General features: G+C 39.0%; 1 protein-coding gene across 2 annotated transcripts in view; it reads right to left on the bottom strand.

Annotated features, from left to right (window-relative positions):
- Positions 1 to 5,536: 5,536 nt before the first annotated feature.
- LOC141788967 (pre-B-cell leukemia transcription factor 1-like) overlaps positions 5,537 to 24,663 on the bottom strand; it is an 80,204-nt gene continuing 61,077 nt past the window's right edge. The window contains exons 4-9 of one of the 2 annotated variants that reach the window (XM_074668190.1): positions 21,367 to 21,557; positions 15,717 to 15,852; positions 14,164 to 14,323; positions 12,682 to 12,794; positions 11,899 to 11,988; positions 5,537 to 7,401 (exon numbers count right to left, since the gene is read on the bottom strand). In XM_074668190.1, the coding sequence (XP_074524291.1) occupies positions 7,309 to 7,401; positions 11,899 to 11,988; positions 12,682 to 12,794; positions 14,164 to 14,323; positions 15,717 to 15,852; positions 21,367 to 21,557 (783 nt within the window). In that variant the 3' untranslated portion in view covers positions 5,537 to 7,308. The remainder of the gene's footprint in view (positions 7,402 to 11,898; positions 11,989 to 12,681; positions 12,795 to 14,163; positions 14,324 to 15,716; positions 15,853 to 21,366; positions 21,558 to 24,663) is intronic. The other variant, XM_074668191.1, reaches the window with a different exon arrangement.

Raw genomic sequence — 24,663 nt, 5'->3', positions numbered from 1 at the left:
ATCCAGCCACTGACGTACGGTACAAACTTACGTTTGTTTGTTGTCACGTTTCAAACAACAGTGCTACATAACTGTACTGATAAATATCTTACCGTTGTGTTGTATCAGGTAAAAATTTGTATCGAAAAATTAGGTACGAATTAGGTACCTTTTAGGTACCAACCAAATTATGTCAGAAGTACCGGGTATTGGGGTTAGGAAGAGTAGGTGATTTTTCATGCTGGACATGAACACAGCATTTCATGGTTATGTATTGGAGAAGACATTTGTTAAATTGTAAAAAAATATATATATATATATTTTTAAACAAATTGATATTTTTTTACCACATAAATAAACTGGTACTGTTGAGTACTGATACTGGTTGTCAGGTACCGTGCATCAGTACTGTATTGTTTCAAATGTGAAAGGTACCCATCCCTAACAACTAGTGTAGTATCCTCTCTTATCAGGTGATTTAACCAGCTTGTAAATGTTATTTGCGGGCTCTGTAAGAGGGATTGTTCGTCCAGTCTGTTCTAATTTATGGCAAACAATCTGATACTTGACTGTTTAGTTAAATAATTTCTTCTTTTCTAAATTTCAGTAATGACTCAGTAAATGATATATCATGTTTGTGTTTGCATCTTTGTTAAACATCTACACATTTGCATTACTGCAGACAGGAAAACCTCTCCCCACGAGACGCCCCGCCCCCAACTGTGACACACCCACTGTACCAATATGATACCACAATACGAAACAACAGGATGCCCTGTGGAGCTATATATGAAACAACAGAATGTAAAATTATGCAAATATATATATATATATATATATATATATATATATATATATATATATATATATATATATATATATATATAATGACATAAAAAATTAAGATAACACAAAAATGACACTGTTTGTGGAATATCAAAATACTTGATGCAAAACAAAGCTTGATGTTGTCTCCTGTGGAGAATTATTCTAATATGATGCAATCAGTTTCCTTTAAAAATATATATATATTATTCAGCTTTCATTAAAAACAACCCCTCAAATGTAATGGTTGGTGGTCCATCTGTGAGGATATTGTGACAGGAAAAATAACACAACATGATACAATATAAAAATCTATTCATCACCCATCCATGCATTCTCTATAACACTTTGAACTCTGGGTTCATGGAGGCTGCAGCCTATCCCAGATGTCTTTGGACAAGAAGAAGCGAATATGGACAGAATACCAGAAACACTCACACCATGGAAAAATCTCTGGGCTGTAGTGGGATCCCAGAGTTTCCAGTGGGAAGTGACACATCACCATGAGAACATACAAACTCCACTCAGGAAGGCGCTAGTTGGGATGAAAAAGACAAGATAACAGTACATAATGATACATTTTATTTATAAATCCCTTTTCATCACAGGATCTCTGAGGGCTACAGCTTAACAGATCCAAACACCACTGTACGGTATAAAAAGATATGATGTGATATGCTTTGTGACGGCTTTTAGATGCTGATGCCAGTGCAAACCACAAAGAGTGCACCACATAACCTCTATGGTTCACATTAAACATTAAAAACAACAAGAGGAGGAGATATCAGCAATCCAAAGCCTCAAGGTTCATTATGTAGAATTTAAACTTGGCTTAATTTGCGCTGAGGGACTCTATGGTAAGATCTCAGAGTCAGTGGTGGAGGATATATCAGATAATTGTTATTCTTAATACTCTACCCTTTGTTCAGCAGATGATCTACAGCTGTGTTCTTCTGCTGTTTGACACCCAGTGGTGAAGCACTTACACAAACAGCCTGTACATGAGACCAGATAGATAAACTTTAACTGTTCCATCAACTCTTTAGAGCTGTGAAAGCAAAATAATGAGATTAGAAAAGCTTCAGTGCACACTGAATATAATCGTAGTAGAATCATGTGATCAATTGCTTTTATAGTTTTTTTTCCTAACATGAGAGATTAATGTGACAGGAACAAATGCCTCATTTCAGATTTTTTATTCTCTCTTTTCTTTTCTTTTTTCTTTTTAGTCAGAGAACAACTCCTGAAATTCTGTTTAACATTATTTGAACTCCAAAAAATCACTGAGTTTAAAAGTCAACACTTTTTTTCCCTTTGGTCTTCAGTCGTCTCAGCGTGGACCAGCATTATCATATTTATTATTCAGAAAAATTCTGTTGAAAAACAGGTTTGAATCCTTGACATGTGAAACCTTCTTGTTTTTTGAATTTTAAACCCAAATTTAGCCTGCTTTAAACCCAAAGCCAAAGCATCTTTTGACTTGTAGATCATACAATCTGTGATTTCTGGGGGGAAGCTTACACTCTCAGCAGAAGATCAAAATATTAACACCTGCCAACTGATTCACTCCTGTTTTTCAAAGAGGAATAAAAGCCGGTTAAATTTAAGAGTGAACACTTTTTGAGGAAATGTCAGAAAAGGTAACGCTGTGGATAATGATCAGAATAGTCTTTTTTAAAAAACCTTACACAGCACTCATTACAGCGTAGCACGTTATTCAGGCCGTTTGTGAGAGAAATCAGAAATTCAAAAGAACATGGAGTGATTTTTTTCCTAGAATGGGATTTACACCTTTTCACCATGTAATGACTGAATCAGCCGCACAATGCCTTTTGGTTTGCAGGAGCACATGAATAAATTACACACGTCCAGCACTTCCTGCCTTTCATTCCTCACACAGTGGCTAAAAGAAGCCTTTTGATAGAAACAAGGAGGCTTCTGCATGTAATTACACTTGATCATGTTTGCATATGTCACTCCCACAGTCTCTGTCACGCTCTGTGATTTTGGATGCTCCTGGGAACCTTTCTTTTTTTTAATCCACAAGTTAATGTTTCAACCATTTTTCCTCCTGTTTTCTTTTTCTCAGGGCCGGATGAATCGAAGGAGCAGAATCAGACATCCTGTCTGGTTTATCTGGAGGAGAGAGATAAGTGTGGATTCCGCCTCTTTCAGGGAACGCACATTAACCATGCCTCGGAGGGAGTGCTGGGTGTTGTGAAGGGGGGGTGGGGGGTGTCTGTCTGCCGGGAGCGCACAGCTTTCACTCACTTCGAAAACTGTGAAAATGTCCCCTTCACACCCTCGTCAGCGCGGCCCAGCTCCGGCGCTGTGTGTTAGTGTTGATAAAATGCCTGCGTGCAGTCGCATAGTTGGAAGTGAGATGTGCAATGTTATCCAGAGGTGTTGGACTGACAAGTCAACAACGTGTAAACTTGTGTCCTACAGTGACTCCTGACCCTGACCCTGTTAGAAAAGTCTGGAGGAGAAAGCGTACTCCAGTTTGAGCTGAAATGCAGCCGTGGAATTGTGGGAAAACTTGACCAAAGCACGTAAAACTTCATGACAAACGACAGAAAAAGCGATTTATGCAACAAAAGAAACTATTTATTTGGGATACGCATTGCCAGTACAAATTAAGAGACCATAAAACCTACACCTTTCAGCTATTTTTCTCCACAGAAAACAGGTTTTGAATTGGAATTAAAAAGACAATAGTTTTCCATTTGATACCTTTTTACATACGCAGAGATCTTAAAAGTTCAAACCTGTCAAGAAAAAGGCTCCACGATTTCACTCTGAAATCCTTATAAAAAAGAAGTTAACATTCAAAACACTGCAGTACGTTATTTTATTGAAGAACAAAAAGACATGCAACAAATAAAACATTTCATGTTTTACAAATTGTTCATTTTTCTTTTCATGTCTCTTTTCCTTTTATATTCAAAAACTAAAAAGCGTCATTACATGAAGCTTCGATAATATTTGACAGGCAATGTGAAAAGTAGAGTTAAGCCTTTCTTTTTTTTGAAGGGGTGCAGAAACAATCCTTGTGTTTGCCTTGCATGGCCGGTGCTGTCAGTTCACTCCAATGACTTCAGAAGACACGACTGAGGCAGGTTCTGTGTATCACTTCAATGCTGCTCGGCCCCGCGACTGTAATACTGAGCAGTGAGGGGGAGGAGGAGGAGGAGAGGAGGAGGAGGAGGAGAAGCCGGTCTGAATGATCCAAGTGGGTTTGTTTTGTGTAGTTCTGCTGGGGGTCTAACAGAAAGGAGCTATAAAACATCCATGATTTCATACATGTGTAATAAATACAAACACACTCACAACTCTTCAAAAATAGTTCTCAGGCTGTGTGTGACTGGTCTGGACGGGGAGGGGGGGTTCATTTGTTCTCTCTCAGTGACTGCTGAGCTAAAACCAAAGGGCCGCGTTAACGCTAACTCCTCATGTCACCTTCTTCAGGACAGCAGCCATGGTGGATGCGGGCTTGTTTGAATGGTCTGAAATGATTACACAGATTCAACCTTCAATCCGACAGGAACTCTAATATGCTGTGCTAAGATGTATACTGTCCAAATCAAGAAAAAAGAAGAGTAAAGGTGCATATCTACATACTGTATATATAGCATTCTTGGGGTAATTCACATACAATGGTAGCATAAAATAAGAAACAATGTTGGGGAGTAGCAAAGCAACGTAGTATCAAATGAAAAGAAACACAGCATGAGTTATTCACAATATGGAGACATAAAAATATATCCAAACAGTATCTGGATTTGTGTGCCATCAGAGTATTTGTTTCCATCTTAAGTTATATAAACACCTCTGTATTCAAACTGCTTCTTTTGGGATTCAAATACAGAGCACCCGAGCATTATGGGACGCTCACAAGTACAGAAGATAATAAAATCCTACCAAAGAGGAAGAGACATGTCAGTAAAGCTGATCCCAATGAGGAGGATAAAACTCTGCCTTTTTGGTATCAAAGGACGCAGACGCAGAAATCTGATGACGACTGGTGTAATCATGTGAGACCACAGAGCAGACTGTACATACAACAGATTTCATTTCACATTATGGATTGCTTTGTGATGGGGGATGTCACCTTTTAGATGGTGTTATAGAATTAAATCTAAAATTATAAAAAAGGAGAAAAGTGATTTTTTTTTCAACTGAATGTCAAATTGGTGCTGAAATCCATAAGACAACACAAAAACTCAGTCTGAAAAAATAACGCGTAATGACATTTCACCAAAGTGTTGACCCATCAGCTTCATACTGTGCCTTTAAATGAAGAATTCAGTTTCTGTATTGGATTTGGTTTCCAGCAGTATTTGGCTACATTGACCACAGTGAGAAAACTCTCCCTAACATGACCACTATAGTTAAATCTTAATATCTCCTCTCTGTTGTTTTCCTCTGACATTTACAAATGTTACCCTTTGAGCTGAATCATTAGGTGTTATTGTGCTTTAATATATGTTGACGTGCTGTAAATGCTGCTAATGTTGTCATGGATTCAGTGTTTTCAGTCAATCTGGTGAGGTGGATGCAGTCAAAATGTGTGACAGAACTGCAGGTAACTGAAAATATAGAATAGGGTTGCAAAGGGGTGGGAAACTTCTGGTAAATTTCCATGGGAAATTTAACGCAGGAATATTGGGAATTTTCAGGGTTCTGTTGCTGTCAACTTCAATTATTTTTTCTAGAAATTTAACTAAAAGAATTATTTTATTTTTTATTTTTGTTGTTCTGTCAAGGAAATCATTTTGTGTCACTGAAAATGACGACCAGCGTTACAGAGACAGCAGCCGTTGACGATGATGAGGTCTAGCTCTTTAATGAGTACAAAGCATAGCCTGAAGAGAAGCTAAACTAAATAGTTTGACAGTTTTGGAAAGGATATCATGAATACGTTATTACAAGTGGGCTGCCAAACCATTTCCAAAACAGTATTATTTTTAAGTGTGTGTGGGGGGTAATTAAATCAGAATAAAAATATTAAGATAATGTTTTAAAATGTTAAGATAATGTTTTAAAATGTTAAAACACAGTTACGTTTAAAAGCATATAAAATGTCTAAAAAATTCTTTTCATTATTTTGTTTTGTCTTTCTTCAAGTATTAGACATGTGACCACCAGTTGAGCAATAGAAACTTTTAAGGAACTTTTGTTGTTATCAGCTGAACCACTTATTAGCGTGGCTTCATTCCAGTGTTCAGTTCAGTCCTTTATGTTCAATCTTCAGCAAATAATAAAAGTGCTCTGAGAGGGCATTAAATGGCCTCCGTATTTATGGGGTTGGAGGAGGGCTGCAAAAATCTTTGAGGCTTAAAAGTTGGCTGTGATTTGGAAAAGGTTGGGGACCACTGGTCCAAGTTCCTGTACGTTAATATTCATTTAATTTTCCCCATTTAGTTTTTTTTTTGTTGATCTGGGAAAGAAACAGTTGAAGTTCTTCTGTTCTAAAATAACAATTTTTGAATTTATAAATGTTGCATCAGGCAGGTTTGCATGTGACAAATATTTATGCCCATGTTCATGAAGGTTATACTCAGTTAAGGGAAAAATCCCCCAAATCTTCAGAAAATTAATTTATACTGTCATAAATAGATACTGCGTTATACATGTCAAACCAAAATGTTTAATATTTATAAATAATATGTGAATAGGGAAATACAGTTAACATAAATTCCCCAAAATTCCCATCAATTTCCCTAAATTCCCATGAAAATTTTCCAACATTGAAAATTCCTGGAATTTTGCAACCCTAAAAAAAACTCAAATGTCGCTGTTTGTGGTAGAAATTCTGAATTCATTAATCAATATTCTGATATTACCTGACTGGATGACAATAACTGTACTTCACAAAATTATGGCATCAAAAAACTGAATTGAAAGAACAAGTCACAAAAATAAGAAACGCAATATTATCAAAATTCACCTCCAGGGTTGAACTTTGGCACAATAGATGAAGAAAACGTCTGAACACAGTAACAGAGACAGAGGCGTAGTGACAGGGCATGAAGGGCTGAGCAGTAAAATCCCAATGATTATAAAAATTTGTAAAACCAAAGCATCTGAAATGTTTTCTCTGTTGTTTTTGGAATAGAGGTAGTGTGAAAGCATCTCAATTTACAAGACGTGGGGCGTTACGCTGCTAACTGTGTGCCTACTGTGTGAATATATAATGTAAGAGAAAATACAAAGAGGCAACATGGACATCAAGTGGAAACTGTACAAACTGTGAGGTGTGGATATGAGTCCCCTTTGCAGTGCCGCTGCTGCCATGGTCCAGATAGGAAAAGTGAAATATTCGTCCGTTCTGGGGGAAAACATCATCCCAGACCCCAACTGTGTCCTGCTGTGACTACACACAGTACGTCACATCCACTCCCGATGGGGTTTGAGTTTTTGGAGATGTCGACGGGAAACGCAGTGGTGGAGGAAGTCAGGGAAGCAGAGGACATGGAGGAGTGAGGGGGGGAGGATGGAGGATCAGTTGGAGGTGTCAGAGTGAACGCTTCCGGGTCCTTCTGTGGGTGAAGTCACTGATGAGGGGGTCGGAGCATCCTGCCAGCCACCGTTTGCCTGCGAGAAGGAAGAGAGGAGCAGAAAGGAGGAGGGGTGAGTCTATTACTCTCATATTCATTATTCACTGCAGCTGGGTCAAACACTGTGAGGTACGACGAATGGAAGTCCTCAGGGCGAGGTAGTGTATGAGCCGAGCTGAGATACTTTTGACGCACAGCCTTGAGCTAAATTGCCCCCTGGATTGCTGGAAAAGCTAACTGTGCTCAAATTACAGCTAATACTTCAGCATAAGACTGACACAAAAAATAAAAGTTTCAACCAAGCAGACATGCGGTGAATTACAGTCTCTACCCATCATACATTTCACCCTCAAATTCATATAATGAAGAAAATACAGAGAGGAAAAATCTCACTGAACATGATTTTTTGTGTTGAAATAAACGCCTGCCACTGACGTTATGAATAACAGAGAAAATTTATGTAAATTATATGAAAAGACCACTGAAACAAAACAAGAGCCATCAATGTCATGTGCACTAATTATGCAGCCGACAGCAGGAATTAACATACAATAAGAGGCACAGAGGGCCTTTACACTGCTGCAGAAAGAGCTGTTACAGAGCAGTTAGGATATTAATAATGAATTTAAAGCCATCAAAAAAAGAGGAAATGGTCCTCAGCAGCCTTTCATTTCAAAGCCTGTTATTTGAGGCAGAGGAGTGTAATCACAAATGGAGGGGTCTGGCTGGGGAATGTCTGCCTTTGGTGGCGCTCTGCGTATTTCAAAATTGTAATTGCAGCTGTAATCATCCTCAGCATGTATTATGTATCTGCTCAGTCATTATACAGTCCTCCCTGCTCATAAAATGTGGTTCCTGTAACTCTCGCATCATGTCTTCTGTGCTTCAATTCTCTGTTTTTTTTCTGAACATATACGATAAAAACAGCCACTGTCTGTTGAGAATAGAGTTGGAAAAGGGGCGTAAAATTTCTCGTAAATTTCAGGAAAGTTTCTTGAAAATTTGGGGATTTTAACCTGAGAAAACTGGATGTTTTCAGCATTTTGTTGTTGTGAACTAAAATTCTTTTTTATAAAAATTTCCAGGCAATTTTGACACAGAAATATGTAGCTCGGAAAAATTTGGGAAATTTTAATATTTTTTTTTCTTATCAACTTAAACAAGGTTTTCAAAAAATGTTCTTGCTTGAAACAACATGATTGCATGCAAATTCAACAGTGTACCATGAATCAGACGAGCAAACAATCATCATCAGTCACTTCTTCACCAGCCGGCAGCATTTCCACTGAGACTACATTTCTGGATTTGGGGTCTAGAAGTCCTGTCAAGATAAGTTTTGATGACTCTACTAGAGTAAATATATTGATTTATGGTTGTAAATATATGGTTTAGCTTAAAGTAATAGACACATTTAAGTTTAACCACCAACTGCTCTTCATAATGTGTGTAGAGTCTTTCAATAAGACTAGCACAATCGATATATGGTGCGTCAGGGAAGAACTTGCTCAGTCAATTTGATGTCTCTTTGAGTCCTGTGACTCCTTCCTTTCTGTTGATACACTTCTTTTCTTAAACCAGTGTTAAAGTCCATATAAATCAAAATCAATTTTTTTAATTTAACACAAAGAACATTGAACCAAGCAATGCTGCCCTACACACTGACACAGTCAAAAACTGTTTTTGACTCCTCCTACCCACACACCTGGTTCATTACCTGAGCTCTCTAAACATATTCACTGGTGTCAAGCACCACCTACTGTTCAAATGTAAAACAATGTATACACTGAATGTTTTTCCTTAACTTCTTAAGACCCAACCTTTTGTCTGGTGGGCAATTTTTAGTTTGCCTTACTAAGTGGGATAAGTAAGACTTAATAAGTATAATATCTAAACTTGGTCATTGTATGGGAAGTTTGATTATTTGTGTCATTAGTTTTCTATAAGTGATTGTTAGAAGGGTCATCATACTTAAATACATTCCTTTTTTTTTTTTTTTTTACTACAATGGTTGTAATGTTGTAATTTCACCAAAAGATGATGTGGGCAGTGTCCCTAGATGTGGCTAATACGTCAAAGTTTAAAAAAAAAAAAAGGATCATGGGTCTGGCTTTTAAGGGGTAACAAAATTACAAAAAAAACAAAAAACAAAAAAAAAAAAACGGAAAACTAAATTATGGCTCCAACAATGTGTACAATTTTTAGGGATTAGCTACTAGGGCTGGGACAATATGCTTTTCTCCCTGTTCAATTCTATTAGGAATTTGGGGTACGGTTGGGTACCTTTCACATTTGAAACGATACGGTACCAATGCCTGGTACCTGGCAATCGGTATGGGTACTCAACGGTACCAATTTTCTGTACTTTTTTGTGTTTATGTGGTAAAAAATGTCAATTTGTTTAATAATAAAACATTTTCTTTTTTTACAACTTAACAAATTTATTCTTCATTGTATAATCTTGAAATGCTGTATTCATGTCCAGCATGGAAAATCACCTACTCTTCCACTCCCTTACAGTCACAAGAATGCGTTTGGGTACCTAAACATGGTACCTTTTGAATCTACATGAATCGATACCCGGTACTTTTGTCATAACTCGGTCGGTACCTAAAAATGTACCCAAATCGGTACCCATCCCTAATTTGGGTTGCCAATTTGATTCATATGCAATATTTCTGGTTTCTGCGATTTTTTCTCAAGTTAATTTTCTAAACACTAGACCATGTGAAAAAGTTGAATGATGATGTCCACAGTGTATACCATGAGCCAAAATTTCCCCCAAAATTGCACATCACATTATCACATTAGTCATCTGAAAAAATCAAATCAAATCAATTTTTGACAAAAAAATCCAGATTTATAAATTTATTTAAAAAAAAATCACTTCATGACTTGATTTTTCCTCCCACCCCTACTGACTAGGATAAATATTTAAGTATTTATTCATGACAGTTAGACTCAGTAAGGAAAACTCCCCAAAAATTACTAAAAATTCAGACATGTCATCTAAAAATATTGCATTTGACATGTTTACGTGCATGTCTGCCTATGTTAAACCAAAATATTTAATATTTCTCTGACCAGGTACATACAGTAAATGTAATTCCTGAAAAAAATTACTCATAATTCCCATTAATTTCCAGAGAGATTAAAAAATTTCCGGAATTTTGCAACCCCTGTTGAGACCACACATGGTGATCATAGGAGACTCTGAAGCTGATACATTTTCCCTTTCTTGAACAAAGCCTCTCTCTTGTGCCATGTAGTAAAACCCACTTGGCGTCTCTAAAACAGAAAAGAAAAGACCCTGATGATAAATGTGGAACGCCGTTCACGGTTAAACACTTTGGCCTGAAACACCACTTCTTTGAGAAATAAATCAGGCAGTTCAGAGGAGCACATATCGTAGCATAAGAAGTGGGTGAGGAGCCAAAATTTCTAACTCACTTGCCCCAGCTACATAAATCACAGGCAAACAGGCTGCCAGGCAGATATCCCGCTCCTACATTATGCATTGCCGAGCTTCTTTACAGGGTATAAAAGTGAATAACACAGCATATTGTGGCACTGTAAGATGTGGTAGAGCAAGCAGGCGTCCAAGGAGAACCGTATCTGTGAGGTCAAAGGACTGAGAAAGAACAGGGCCTGAATACGTTAGCGGCCTCTCAGGGTTAGCACAGCTGGCTGCGGGATGGGCTCCGAGCAGCCAGGAGCCGATTTGAATACACATACATGTTTTTATACAGGAGACATTTCATCTGATTATCATATGGCCACTGAGGCACGACGACGACAGCGGAGGAACCCAGCCGCGGCTGTGACCGTCCTCGTCCTCTCAGCGCGGCTCGCTGTCAGGGCCATTAGTGTGGCAGGAACATGATCTGAGCAATGCACTTGGATTGCTGTCCCAAGTCCACACTCTGCTCTCCTTGTGTCTGTCTTATCGATTTTCCCCTTTACGACACGGCTTGTCGCTGTGAATTTCCCTACTGTTCGCAGCCGCCAGCGAGCAAAACCCCCAACCCCTCCCTCCCTCCTCCACCCCCCGCTTCTTTACCCGAACTCTGCTTCAAAATAAGACAAACACGAGGGGAACACGCCCCCACGGCACATGAAGACTTGTTTCCAGCAGCGTGAGGTTTTAGTGGGGCAGCAGCACTGTCTCCTGCGAGGCTTTAATGGGAGCGTCTGCCCTCTGGGCTGCTAATCATGGGTCAGGTGGTCAGGGGGGAATTCGAAGTCCAGAGCAGGAGGTGTCACCTGTTTGTGCAGTTTGCTCACGGCTGGCTGTACGTGGCTGCAGGTGCTACGACAGACCTGATCTGACGTGACAGGCTCAGACAGCGGCGCTGCATGTGTGTGGCCAGCCCCATGCCTGCATACGCCGGGCAGAGTGCTGCCCATGGCACGAGCGATACAGAAGCAATCAACTAGGTGACCACGGAGCAGAGACAAGTCCTACTAAGTGGCATTCTGAGCCCTATGGCTTCAAAATAATTGGTAGGAGAGAAAGACATATAAAAAGAATCCTTACATTGATGCCCTGCGGACTGTACATCTGGTTGGCTGTGAGTCCTTCACTGTATCCGCCTGTCTGACTGATAACATGGCGAAGGGTATCCACCTGAAACAGTCGGAGACAACAAACAAAGCAAGGTCAGAGTCAACACAAGAGAAACACAAGAGAAAAGAGAGAGGGATGACAAGACAACAAGAGAGACAACAAGAGTACACTGCTGCAAGTCTATCCTTGGAGGAAACAAGGTCCATCAAACAAAAGGAGAACTCAGGATAAGAAATGTTTGCTTTTTACAAGTTAAAATAAAAGCTATTCACACAGCCAACACATTCTGCCCTTGAGACTGTGACGAGCGCTTTAGTGGAGCCAGAAAAGGGGCTGTTTGGTCCTCTCTATTGAGACAGACATTTTGACTTGTCATCGCGGAGAAAACAGCTCTATCTGAAAACATTAATGATGGCTTTGTAGCGTCTTAGCAGTCGTCTAGACTGGAGAGTTGGCTCCCTTATCCAGGCAGTGGAGTCAGAAAGAGGAGAGGTTTAAGTTTGTTCAGGTTAAATTAATTTCTAAAGCCAATTCAAAGAACAATTTTGCAATGATGGTGAAGATGTAATAAAATCTGTACACGATGGGAACATGTGGCTTTATAATTAGCTAATTTGACTAAATTGGGTTATAATATTACTTGGAATTTAATATTTCTTCGTGTAACACATCTTCTTCACCTGCATATGACAAGCAAAAGTGTCTGCCATGAGAGCGTCATCGCGTTTCTGCCCCTGAATTATCGACCCCTACCTGTGACTGCACGTTGGCTCCCACCTGAGCCCCCTGGTACGAGTCCCCATTGAGAGACTGCACGCTCATGAACAAGTCCCCGGAGTTTGACATGTTAAAAGAGCCAGCAGAACCTAAAAGAGGAGAGAGGGAGCAGTGGAATCACAGAGAGACAGAGAGCAGGCTAAAGGCTAAAGCAAGATCAGGCAACATGCACAGGTTAGCTAGCAGCCACACAGGCTCTGTTAGCTGGGAGAAATGGAGCCAGGAAGAAACAAATCAAGGACACAGGAGATAAAGACCTGTCAACTGACTCAAGAGGTAGTTATTGTATAGCAGTTTTCACTACCAGACATAGAAATAAGAGAGGAGTTTGAGTAAAGCTTGTAAAAAGGTTATTCCAGGTTAGGCTAAGGCTAGAACAATAGAGGAGATTCAAAGAGCAGTCAAAGAGCTGATGTTGCTGTCTTACCAGAAGTGAAGAGGTCACATGATCACATTTATGTCAAATATGTGATTTTTCATTCAGAAGAAGCACAGGAGTAAGCACCCGCTGAGTTTAGCCTAGCTTAGCGCAGGTGCTAAATGCAGCTAGCTTTGTCAAATGTGACAAATGCATCTTCCAATATTTACCCTTTTCCAACTTGCAGGAATTTTGGATTAATTTAGTGATAATGAGTACAATGGGATGACAAAAAACACAAAAATGACTATGTATTTTGTGTTTTTGTTGATCTAAGTTGGGTTGTTGAGCTTCAAATGCTTGTTCTTTGCTCGGCTATATGTTTTTTTCCCTATTCTGGTAAGACAGCACATTAAGTTGCAGATAACGTTAGAATTGTTCTGTTTTTGTGTTATAGTCAACAAATCACATTAAAAAAGTAAAATTGACATTTTATTCATATGATTCAAGATGGACTCCTTAAAAAACCTTTTAAGAAAACATTTTAAGTCCAAAGTCTTGTTAAGAAATATGTTACCTGATTCAATTCTGGGGCTAATTGGTTTCATATTATCTTTTATAAATATATTAGATTTATTTAAAAGGAACAAGAACATAATGCTGTGCTTGTAACAAGGGTCAATTTGTTCTACATTTCTTATATAATGTGATATGTTGACAATAAGGAAACCACTATAATGTCAGTACTGCAGTATAATGAGGACAGATTTGAAACAGTCAAACATGAAGAATATGATTAGCACGAGGACGAGAGAAGGAGACTTGACATGGGGCTCAGGCTGCCTGATTACTGACACAGCTTTGCTCTAACTGGGTGGTAGAGCTTGTTAAAGGGACCTGTTCAATACAATAATGCTGCAAGGTGTGTTGCTTGCACATAAACTTCCTTTATGTTAGTAATAACTCTGTTATTCCTTATAAATCACCGGCACCAAAACGGAAATGGCCTCAAACTGATACACTGCAATGGTTGCTAAGCTGTAGTAAAGGACAGAGAGGAGGTACATGGCTAAAAGCTGAGCAGAGACTTCCTGTCTCACCTGCAGAGTTTGGAGTTGAGGGTGAATTTGCTTGGCTCCCATGTGAGGATGCATTAGCCGCATTCACGGCAGTTCTCGCAGCGTACATGTTGGCTTCTTCTTGGAACTTACCAATGTTTTTCTTGTATCTGATTCTTTTATTCCCAAACCAGTTGGAAACCTGAGCAGACAGAGAAGAAAGGTAGTTTAATTCTCGTGAAACCCTGACGCACAGAGCCTCTCCACAGTTGAGCATTTAGAGGATTCAGGGTAGTGTTTAGCTTGCACGGCCTTAATGGCATGTGTAACGCTGCAGAGAGCCTCTGTAAGAGGAAGGGGCTACATAGACTGGTGCTGTGAATCTGCATTAGTGCCAGAGTGGAATGATTGCCAATAACAGTCTCATTATGTCACCATGACTGCAGCTATCATCAGAACTCACGCAAGCACCAATCAGTCAACATCCGCTAACACCCATTACTGCTAATGGACTCCCAGATGAAGCCAGGGGGGTAATCCCAGCACTAATGATAAACAACATTAAAATGAAAACCAAATCAATCCTGCAAACTTTCCAATACACAGACTAGGTAAACATTCTCCTTTATTATGGCCAAGAAACAGAAACTCTACAAATCATTCAGCCGCCGAGCAGCTCCCTCAATCAGACCCAGATGCATCCTCGAATCACTCGGTATAAATTAATGAAACCAATTGAGAAAACAATCCATTCCCAAATGATGGATCCTAAACACAAACTGCTGTTTACCTTGGTGTTGTCATTCCTTATTATCAATTCTCACAGGATTGACACAACTTCAACACTAGAATGCAGAGATGAAAAAACAAGTTGCCTGAATATTTCACTCGTTTTCATTCGTCAGCATTATTGGCTCAAACATCTGAATGTATTCGGATGTTTGGTAAGTTACTGTTAGATTTATCGTACATCAGATAACTGCAGTGCTAATTTTCAGAGGCTAATGGTCCTTCTAATTACTTCCATGTACTGTAGGGCTGAAACTGTTATTTTCACAATAAATTACCCCATTGATCTTTCTTATGAATCAATTTATACGTTTTTTTTTAAGTTTGCAGTGAAAAAAAAATCAACCATATTAAAAAGTTTTCTGAATATCAATTTTGAACATAGGTGGTTAATTTTCATTCACTGTGACAGCTTGTGGTTCTTTTACTGAGTCCTATTAGAGTTTTATGAGACAATTTGTTCCACCATATGATGAGTGAGGAGCGGTGACAGCAGTGTTGTCTGGAGCTCGTGTTACTTCAATAGAAACAAAGAGTCATTGGTCCAAAATAGCTTTGTCTGGTTTGAATTACGAGATGACAAACTTATGACATGGCATATTTATACTTTGAGTACCTTTGTTGTCTCAATGAAAGGTACTGCTAAAAGATCAGAGGAGCTGTCTGTACTCATGACAGTCAGAAAACTTATTATTAGGTTACTTGCCAAGACACTCGCAGCTGCTTCAGACTAGAAATCGTGTTTGTCTCACAATTCAATGTGAAGTTGTTTTCCTGCAGATGGGGTTTAGGACTCGGTGGTGTACCTGGGCAACTGTGATGGCGCACTTCTTTGCCAGCTCTTCTTTGGCCTCCTCGCTGGGGTAGGGGTTACTGAGGTGTGAGTAGAAATACTCGTTCAGGATCTCTGTTGCCTGTTTGTTGAAGTTTCGTCTTTTCCGTCTGCAGAAGGAGCAAAAAAAGGTCAAGACAGGAATCTCTAAAACACAGTACTAAGGGGAAACTGTTGTGCATTTCTGTTTAAATCTGCATCTCAAGTCAGTTACATATCAGAGATTACTGACATGATATCTGACACTAAGATATTTTGACCTGGATGGTAAACAAGACTTAATACATGAGTCAAAGTCATGGAGAGCGGCTTTTAAAACATCTAAACACATCGAGTGACATGAGTATTTGCAGTTTCAAAGTGTTGGACCCTGAGTCTATCATGATATCTAAAAGTTATTCTATGTAAAAAAAAGACACACTTTCCTAATCAGTATATGTATTCTCCATGTACCACATAGAGCACTGTACAGAGTGTAATATCAATACACACAGCTCAAGCTAGCTCTCTGCTAACTTTGGGTAACTGGTGCAAATCGGTGGGTGAAAATGCTACAGGATTTATTTTGTGTTCCAGAGAATCGTAGCCATAAAAAGCACTTTTAACAAACAGCATGATATGTTGTTTTATGCCTGTATTATTGTACGAACTAGAAACTTACCAAAGTGGTAATTCAGAGAAGCCTGAAGCCCTCGGAACCAGGCTTTAAAACTTGGAAAATTAAATTTCTAAAAAAATTATTTGATCAATACTTTGGCTTAGATTCAGCATCTTACGCTCAGTCTGAAACAAGTCAGAGTCAACAGCTCTTGGTTTATTTTGTTTAGAGCTGTGTTATTAGTTAAAGGCTCTGTAAAGTCTATTTGTTTGGTGTTGACTGCAGTGACACCTGTGGCCAGAATTGGTACTGTTTTTCCAGGTCAAACACTGTTTCCCATGAGCACCATCACCCACTGTCGTAAAATGTGACTTTTGCCAAGGCGCGTGTTTTTTTTGGAGAGCAGATCTTCTTTATGACACTACTTTACTTTGTTCAAGACAACTTTCCCCAGAATGCAAAGCAGTGAGGTAATGTATTTATCTGTAGTTACCATAGACTGTATAAAACATAGATGTAGTCTCTGGGACGTCACCCATCTGTTCCTGATACAGTGAAATGAAACCAATCCACAGACACAGCCACATTGGATATGAAGGGGGCTTTGGGCTTTCATTCTAACAGCTATAGGGCGCCTGGCAGCCATGTGACCTGAGCTGTGTCTCTGATTGGATAAGAAAACAATCCTAATATCTTAGGAAACAATTCACCCACCATACAGTGAGTGCTAATATCACAATCAGTGTTTCAGACCTAAGCCGTGTTTTGAACCAGGCTGTAAATATGCTTTTTAATGCTGTTAAAGTCAATTTTTTGGGCTGGGTGTGCATGTGACTTCCAGTCTTTCTGCAGCAAGCCTCAAGCAGATTCTCAATGAACATAAACTTTTAGTATTTCCTCATAAGCTTCATTTCTGTAAACTTGGTGTTGCCCCTTGGTATTTACATATAGCTATTGTTTGAAGGTGACAGCAATTAAACTTTTTTACAAAGTTAAATTGCTCAGTTTGTTGTTGAGCAGACTATCTGTTTATTGTTCCTCACAGCCCGCTGCTCTGAGACGTGTCTGTAACGTTAGTGAATCCTGGTTATGTCCTACCAGAGCTCATCTACCAACTCCAACCTCACCAAGCAGAGCTAACGTAACCTCACTCTTGATTTTATTGAAAGACTGCATGTGGGTTGGAATGAACATTAGCACAAACAGTTTGACCTGTGTTTTAGCCCGTTCTCTGCCACTCTCCGGTTTAGCTTTCTTCTGCTCTGACCTCCTTTTTCTTTTTGACAGTCCAGCTCCATAGTTCAACATTAATAAAAAATTCCAAGGATAATCAGATTATGAATAACCATTTTGTTGTATATAATCTCATTTTAAATTGTGGATTGTGAGCAGGCAAATATATTGAGGTAAGACTAATTCAGAGTCACTGATAAATTCCTTACAGGGCCTTTAAGATCTGTGGGATCTCTGCTGCTTGCATCTATAAAGAGTGACTCATCAGCACCCTGCTAAACAGTTGATTTTTAATGCTTTAAGAAAGACTCCTCATTACACAAAACTGCTCATTAAAAACTCTTTTCTCTCTCTAATCTGAGCCTAGTGCTTTGGATGTAGCTCTGCTAATACCCCAGTCTTCCTAAGCCTCTTCGGCTCTACCTGTTCTTGATGCTGAAGCACATTACTCGCTGTGTGTAAACCTCTGGCACATAAGAAACTTTAAATTCAGCTGTAGTTTTGCTTTGAAACACTTTGTCAGCACTCTGGGGAACAATTTGGCTCAGGACTGCTCACTCCAGCTCTGTTTATCAGCAACTGAAAATAGAATTAGCAGTAGCAATAATAGCACATGGAGGGCCATTATAACCTATTCAGAATCCACTAAAACCAAAACACTTTGAGTCCGTGAGTTAGAAAAAAAGTGGAGGCAGGCTCACAGCGATTTGTGCCAATCTGATAATTACATATATTAAAAATAGAAGAGGAGTGAGGAAAGATGGAGGCTATTTTTGTTTTAGAGTCACTCAGCATCCAGACAAAATACTTTTTAGTGAGGTTAGTAATTTGATATCTGTCTTCAACCACAAACATGAGTCCTATGGTACAAAAACAATGAATTCAACCTCTTCAGACCCAGCCTCCACATATGTGGACGTTACAGTTCTGTCTCTCAGACCCATGATACTTCATTTTTTTAAACTTTAACCCATCAGCCACATTAAGGGACATTGTCCATGTCATCTTATGGTAGAAGTAGGAGTGGGAGAAAAAATTAAAGTATCGTAGTATCAGAACTTTTTGTTTAACGATTCTTAATCGTGATTTTTTTTTTGGTCAAAAATCTTTTTTTTCAGATTTGTATCCTCCATGTCAGTCTTTTTTATACGCTGGATTGGAAAAAAGTTGAGATGTCAGATCCCCTGAACAAATCTTAAAATCTGAATAACATGATATGCATTTTTTGATGAAAATATGTCTCCTGATACAGTCTGCGGACATCATCATCAATCAACTTTTTCACATGGTCTAGTGTCAAAAAAGTGAACTAAAAATCCCATAAACCAGAAATATCGAAGAATTGAATTTGAATCGAATTGGTAACCCGAAAATCATAAAACCCCTAGGTAGTAGCACATAGGGCTGGGACGATATGTTATTCTCGCGATTCCATTCTGTTATGATTTTTTCATTTAACTTGCGATTCTTCAACGTTAACCATTTTTGCGATTTTTACTTTCCTTCTTTAACACCAGACCACGTGAAAAAGTTAAATGATGATGATAATGTCAACAGACTATATAAGGAGCCATATTTTACCATAAAATGCACATCATGTGTCAGAGAGAAACATTTCACCCTCTGCTGGAGAAAAGTTGTAACTTTTTTCCAACCCAGTTTTTAAACAAAGACTGAAATGAAGAATTTATATTTGAAAAAATAAAAAAAGATTTTCTGATAAAGAAACAAGATTTTGATTTTGCCAAACAAAAAATCCCAATATATGATATAGCGTTTTTCTCCCACCCCTAGTAGCACAACATTTCACCAATTTCAGTGGAAAAAACAGAATATTTAAGTACAAAAACTGGGGATGAGCAAGTACTGTTATTGGTAATGGGTATCAGGCCAGTACCAGTCTTTTACAAGGAAAATACGCAAATATGTGTCAGCTCCTGTTCAGAGAACATGAATAAACCAGGGAGAATTAACTGTTAAACTGTTTTATTTTGCACTTAAGTTTATACTCTAACTCTTTATAACCTAAACTCTAAAAGGTGTTAGTTTTATTTTGCACTTTTGTTAATGGAAAACATAACCTCAAAGTGAGTGTAGGGATGCACCAATCACAATTTTCTGCTCGATCACTGATCTTTAAAAAGCCTGACCTGCCGATACCGATTTGGGCCAATATCATTTTTTTTTTTTTATGACTGACAGCATATACCTCCAATTTTCCAATCTTATTTTATTGAAAATCATTGAACAATACCTTTGAAACAATACAATCTTTATGTTTTAACTTTAACAACCGATAGAGTGTCCTGAGTTTTAGGTCTCAGAGCACAAAGCAACAATGGCTGGCTGTCAGACCTTCCCAGAGGTATACAAGATCAGTTTCATATGTATGGATGGGCCGATTGCTGATCCCCCAAAATTAAGGAAATCGGCACCGATCGATCGGTGCATGCCTAAGTGAGTTGTTTGTGTTTTATTTTGGATTTAATGGCAGAGTTGCTGTGCTGTCTTTGTTCAAAATAATCTATTATGTCAACTGAAATTTAGTGTATCAAAAGTACTAGTGGTATCGGTCTTTAAAAAAAATGGTATCGAACATCCCTAACAATAACACTAATCAGAAACTTATAGCAAAGTCATAACACAAATAACCAAAGTATCTGTTAAAAGACCAACTTTAGTTTCTAGACTGCATAGGTCTACCTTATTGCATATAGTAAGGAGAAATAAAAAATCCGTACCAGACACAATCTTGAGTCTCAGGAGGTTAGGTGGCTGTGAGGTCATATATTTTAGCCAATCAGATGAAGTTTAAGCTAGCCTCCAGCTCCCATCAAACTTTGCTAAGTTGTCCATGTTTGTTTGGGAATAAAATTGCTCAAATTTACAGAGTAAATCTCTGGATTTATAAGTCTTATATTACTGGAATACATTTCAGTAGCATCGCCCTCCTCCTGCCACACACACACCTTAACGCAGACAGATGTCACATGCTGATACCCATGAGTTGACTGACCTTGTATCTACTGCACTCATCAGGTCACGTCTGCGTGTGCCACATCTAAAGAGAGCTTTACATAAGCTGGAGGGGAACCCTGTAAAATCTCCATGCATGTATCCACCGGTGAGGAGATTTGTGCTAAAATCTCTGTCCCGCACTCCAAAAGCCTGCTCGAGAATATGTAAATGCGCACAGCATGGGCTCCAGCAGCCAGTAGATTAATCAGCCGAGCCGAACACGGCAGTGCCTCTCAACCAGTGAAAGCTCCCCCTCTTCCTCTCCCTTCCCCTTCCCCTCCATGCTGCTGCTGCTGCTCCACCACAATAATTTGCAAGAGAATAGATAGGGAGCTTTGTAAGGGAGCGCATGCCTCATTTAAATGTTTTGCCTCCAACTCCGACTTTGAGCGACGTTTATCCTTGGAGAAATGTATGCAAATCCCAAGCACGCATCAAAAGGAACAAGCGATTACATTAAAAAAGGGAAATAGTTAGTGTTATGGAACAGGCAGGGTACTCTTGTTGGCCGGTGTTGCTGGGTACTCTGGTCCAAATGGCATCCACAGCAGCAAACCAGCCCAGTGTGTTTGGTAAGTAGCTAAACAGCATGTGTTACAGCATGTTCATAGCATGATGGGCCTCCTACATCAGCCATTCATATGGATATCAGGCTGCGAGGGAGGCGCTTGATGATTTGCAGTGTTGTTAAATTGGGAGGTTATTTTCAGCACGGAGCATGGTGGGTGTGTGTGTGTGATTCTCAGAATGGGAATGTGTACACAAGGACACACACCTGGCATCGAGGAAGCGGGAGCGCAGGATCATAACGGCCTCACAGGTGCTCTGTTTGAGCTGCATCTGAATGGAGCTGAACTTGCGGTGGATGATGTTCACCATGCGCTCGATCTCTTTGGGCGAAATTGGCCGTGTGCGTGACTGCTCTCGCAGGAGGTTCATCACGTGGGTGGTGAACTCGTTGCATGCCTGTAAGACGGATAAACACACACACACACAGGAGCATGTTAGAAAAAGAAACACACACACACACACACAAAAAAAAAACCTTCGCCTTGGGTCGTAAAAAGTGTGAAGAAGAGTTTAATTTGTGAATGAGGCCATAAAAGAAGCCACACCACAGAAGAGATGAAGATCCGAGCGTACACGACACAAGGTATTTTAAATTCGCAGATGAAGGAAAGCTCAAAAAAATAAAATCCAGCTCTTTGCTTAATGTAGTTCTGGGCCAAGTCTTCTCACCGAGCCAAGGGGGAATATAAGCGCTGATATATTTCATATTTAACACAAGTGGTGATGGCAGTGTGTTGAGAGAATCCAATGACAGCTGTTCCCCTCGCAGACACACACTTTTACAACATAGCCACCCTGAGAGACGAACATGCCACAACGTTTCATTCATCCCCCCCGTGTGACACCAGGCGTGAATCTGCCACGATATTACACTCCGACTCTGCGTCTCTTACTGTCTCCTCTTCTTTATTTCCTCTCCTCCTGTCGATCTCTCTCTGGATTTAGCCGTGTCAGGCTTTGTCTGTGTCTGTCTATCTGCGTGTTCATCTGTCTTACTCACATTCATCTGAGCGGGATGCTATTGTCGGGAATGCATCGGTTATCAAGGCAATGAGAGGAAATCATCCCCCCACCCCTCCGACAGACTTTCAAGACTATACTTGGAATACACACAGAGACACACAACAGGCTGCATATGTTGGGCTATTCTGGGGAGAAAACACAATCTAAAGTGAATTCTTTCTGACAGTGATGTACATTCAGGAAATATTTTAGTGTACCTGGCTCACCACCTGATATCCTGAGATACGGCTGTGGTTTTTGGATGTGAACTGAGGCTGGATATATGGAGCAGAGGAAACTGAAACTCTGGTCTAAAGACAGAGATAGTGAGAATGACAGTCACTGATCTCACAGGGACAAAATGAAATTAATGAAAGGTTTTTGAATATTTCGTTCAAATCACAGTAAAGAAACTTCAGAAAATCCTCACTATCTAACACTGTTCATTTACTTGTATCCTGTTTTGTTGCCAGACTTTTAAAACAAACTGACAAACTTGCAGAAATATGTAGATTATTTTCATGTGTAAAGAAGCTTTTTCGAGGAAAATAAAAGCAGCACCAGAGGAGCTGAAACAAACAGAAGGTCGATCAATTGTAGCTCGACTTTTCCAAGTCAAGGACCTCCAATCAATTTGATTCATCTTATAAAAGTTTCATTTTAACACATTTATTTTTAATTTTCCCGCCTTTTGAACATTTATGAGTTACAGCTCAAAACACACAAAGTGTCACAGGGTTCTCTTCAGGAGAATTTACATTTTCAACTATAAATTTGTGTCGAGAGCATGATCTACAGTTGCAGTGTAGGAGAAAAAGCGCAAAAAATAACACTACAAAACTCCACCTGCTGGAAGATTAACTATCACTTATAAACTATTAATGAAAGATCAGGATGTTCAGCCTCTGCTGCATAACTTATCACCTCAACTTTTCTTCTAACAAGCTCTACGGACTATTTTGAGGTCAATGAGGAACTTTTGGGGTACTTGGTTTATTTAGGATTCAGGGGTTCATGTCTTAGACGGTTCAATGAAAGTGTTTAAATGAAATAAGCCTTAACCAATACTTACAGCCTGATTAAGACTGCAGCATTTTTCTCCATCATGTTTGTTTCTTTCTGAAGAAAAAATGAATAACTAGAAATGACTACTGTTAATGAGAACGTTGCACCCAGCCATCAAAGTGTCTCAAGACACCTTAAGAGGTCTTAATACCCCCCCCCAAAAGACGTAGTAACAACCTTAGTAGATAGGGCTGAACAATTATTGGAATTGAAACCAACATTGCAATATGATATAATAAAATTTTCAAATCGCAAAAGCTGCAATTAAAATACAAAAAAAGTTTCATGGACAGAGACCTGGAAGGAATACAGTAACTTATACTTGTTCTTCCTCAAAACACGGAAAAGTCAATCTGCTGCTTTCTTTTCTGGCAAAAACCTGAGCCACAGAGATTTGCCATAGAATGACTGTGGCTGGCAGAGCCATATCCTACAGAAGAGGATTAGGGTCACTGAAAAAAAAAAAAATTGAATAAATAAATAAATAAAAAAATAAAAATATTTCCGATCAACGTCAGAATTCGGAAATTCAAATGTGTTATTTATTTTTTATTTTTTCCAGTGGCCCTGATCTTTTTCTGTCATACCCCTTGTTCACTTTACTGAGTGTAATTTGTTACTCTAACTGACAACTGGAGATCAGTAAAATTTCACAGTGTTCCTTTTTCTTTTCCAATTAAAAAATGCAGGAAAGATTTGTTTGTACAGTGACAGTATCCTTTGCTTTGTTGGTCGTACTCTAGAATGACTGAGTGCTTCTGTATTATAGTGAATAATGCAGAAGATAATTGTCCCCCCCAAAAAATCGCATGCTAAACTGCAATCAGAAAATTGGTCCAAAAAAAACCCGATTAGATTTTTTTCAAAATCATTCAGCCCTACTAGTAGGGTTACAAAGTGTTCGAAATTTTCTGGCAAATTTCAGGAAAGTTTTCAAAAAAATTTCTTTGGAAATTTTAGCTCGGCAATTTTGGAAATTTTCAGGATTTTGTTGCCGTTAACTCACGTGAATTTTTTTGAAATATTTTTGGCGAAATTTTGGCTCTGAAATTTTGAACATTTTCTGTTTTTTTTTCGCATTATCATCTTAAATGAGGTTTTCAAAAATTATCTGAAATCCAGCTGTCTACCATGAATCATATGTGCAAACATTTTCAAGCTCATCTGATCACCATCAATCACTACTTCACCTGCCGACAGCATTTCCACTGAGATCACATTTCTGAATTTGGGGTCTAAAGTCCTGTCAAGGTAAGTTTTGATGATGGTTAATATATTTGATGATACAGTTTAACTTAGAGTAATGAAAACATTTAAGTTAAACTCATAAAAGCTCATAAGCTCATAAAAATGTGTAGGGCTGCAGCTCTAAAATAGTTTAGTATTCGAGTATTCTGCTGAAAATTTAATCGATTAATCGAGTAATCGGATTAAA

Source organism: Halichoeres trimaculatus, unplaced genomic scaffold (assembly GCF_033239565.1).
Source record: "Halichoeres trimaculatus isolate MK-OKI-2021-1 unplaced genomic scaffold, fHalTri1.1 fHalTri1_scaffold_4, whole genome shotgun sequence".
NCBI lineage: Eukaryota > Metazoa > Chordata > Actinopteri > Labriformes > Labridae > Halichoeres > Halichoeres trimaculatus.
The sequence above is the reverse complement of the archived record's forward strand: the minus strand, read 5'-3'. Positions and strand labels throughout refer to the sequence as shown.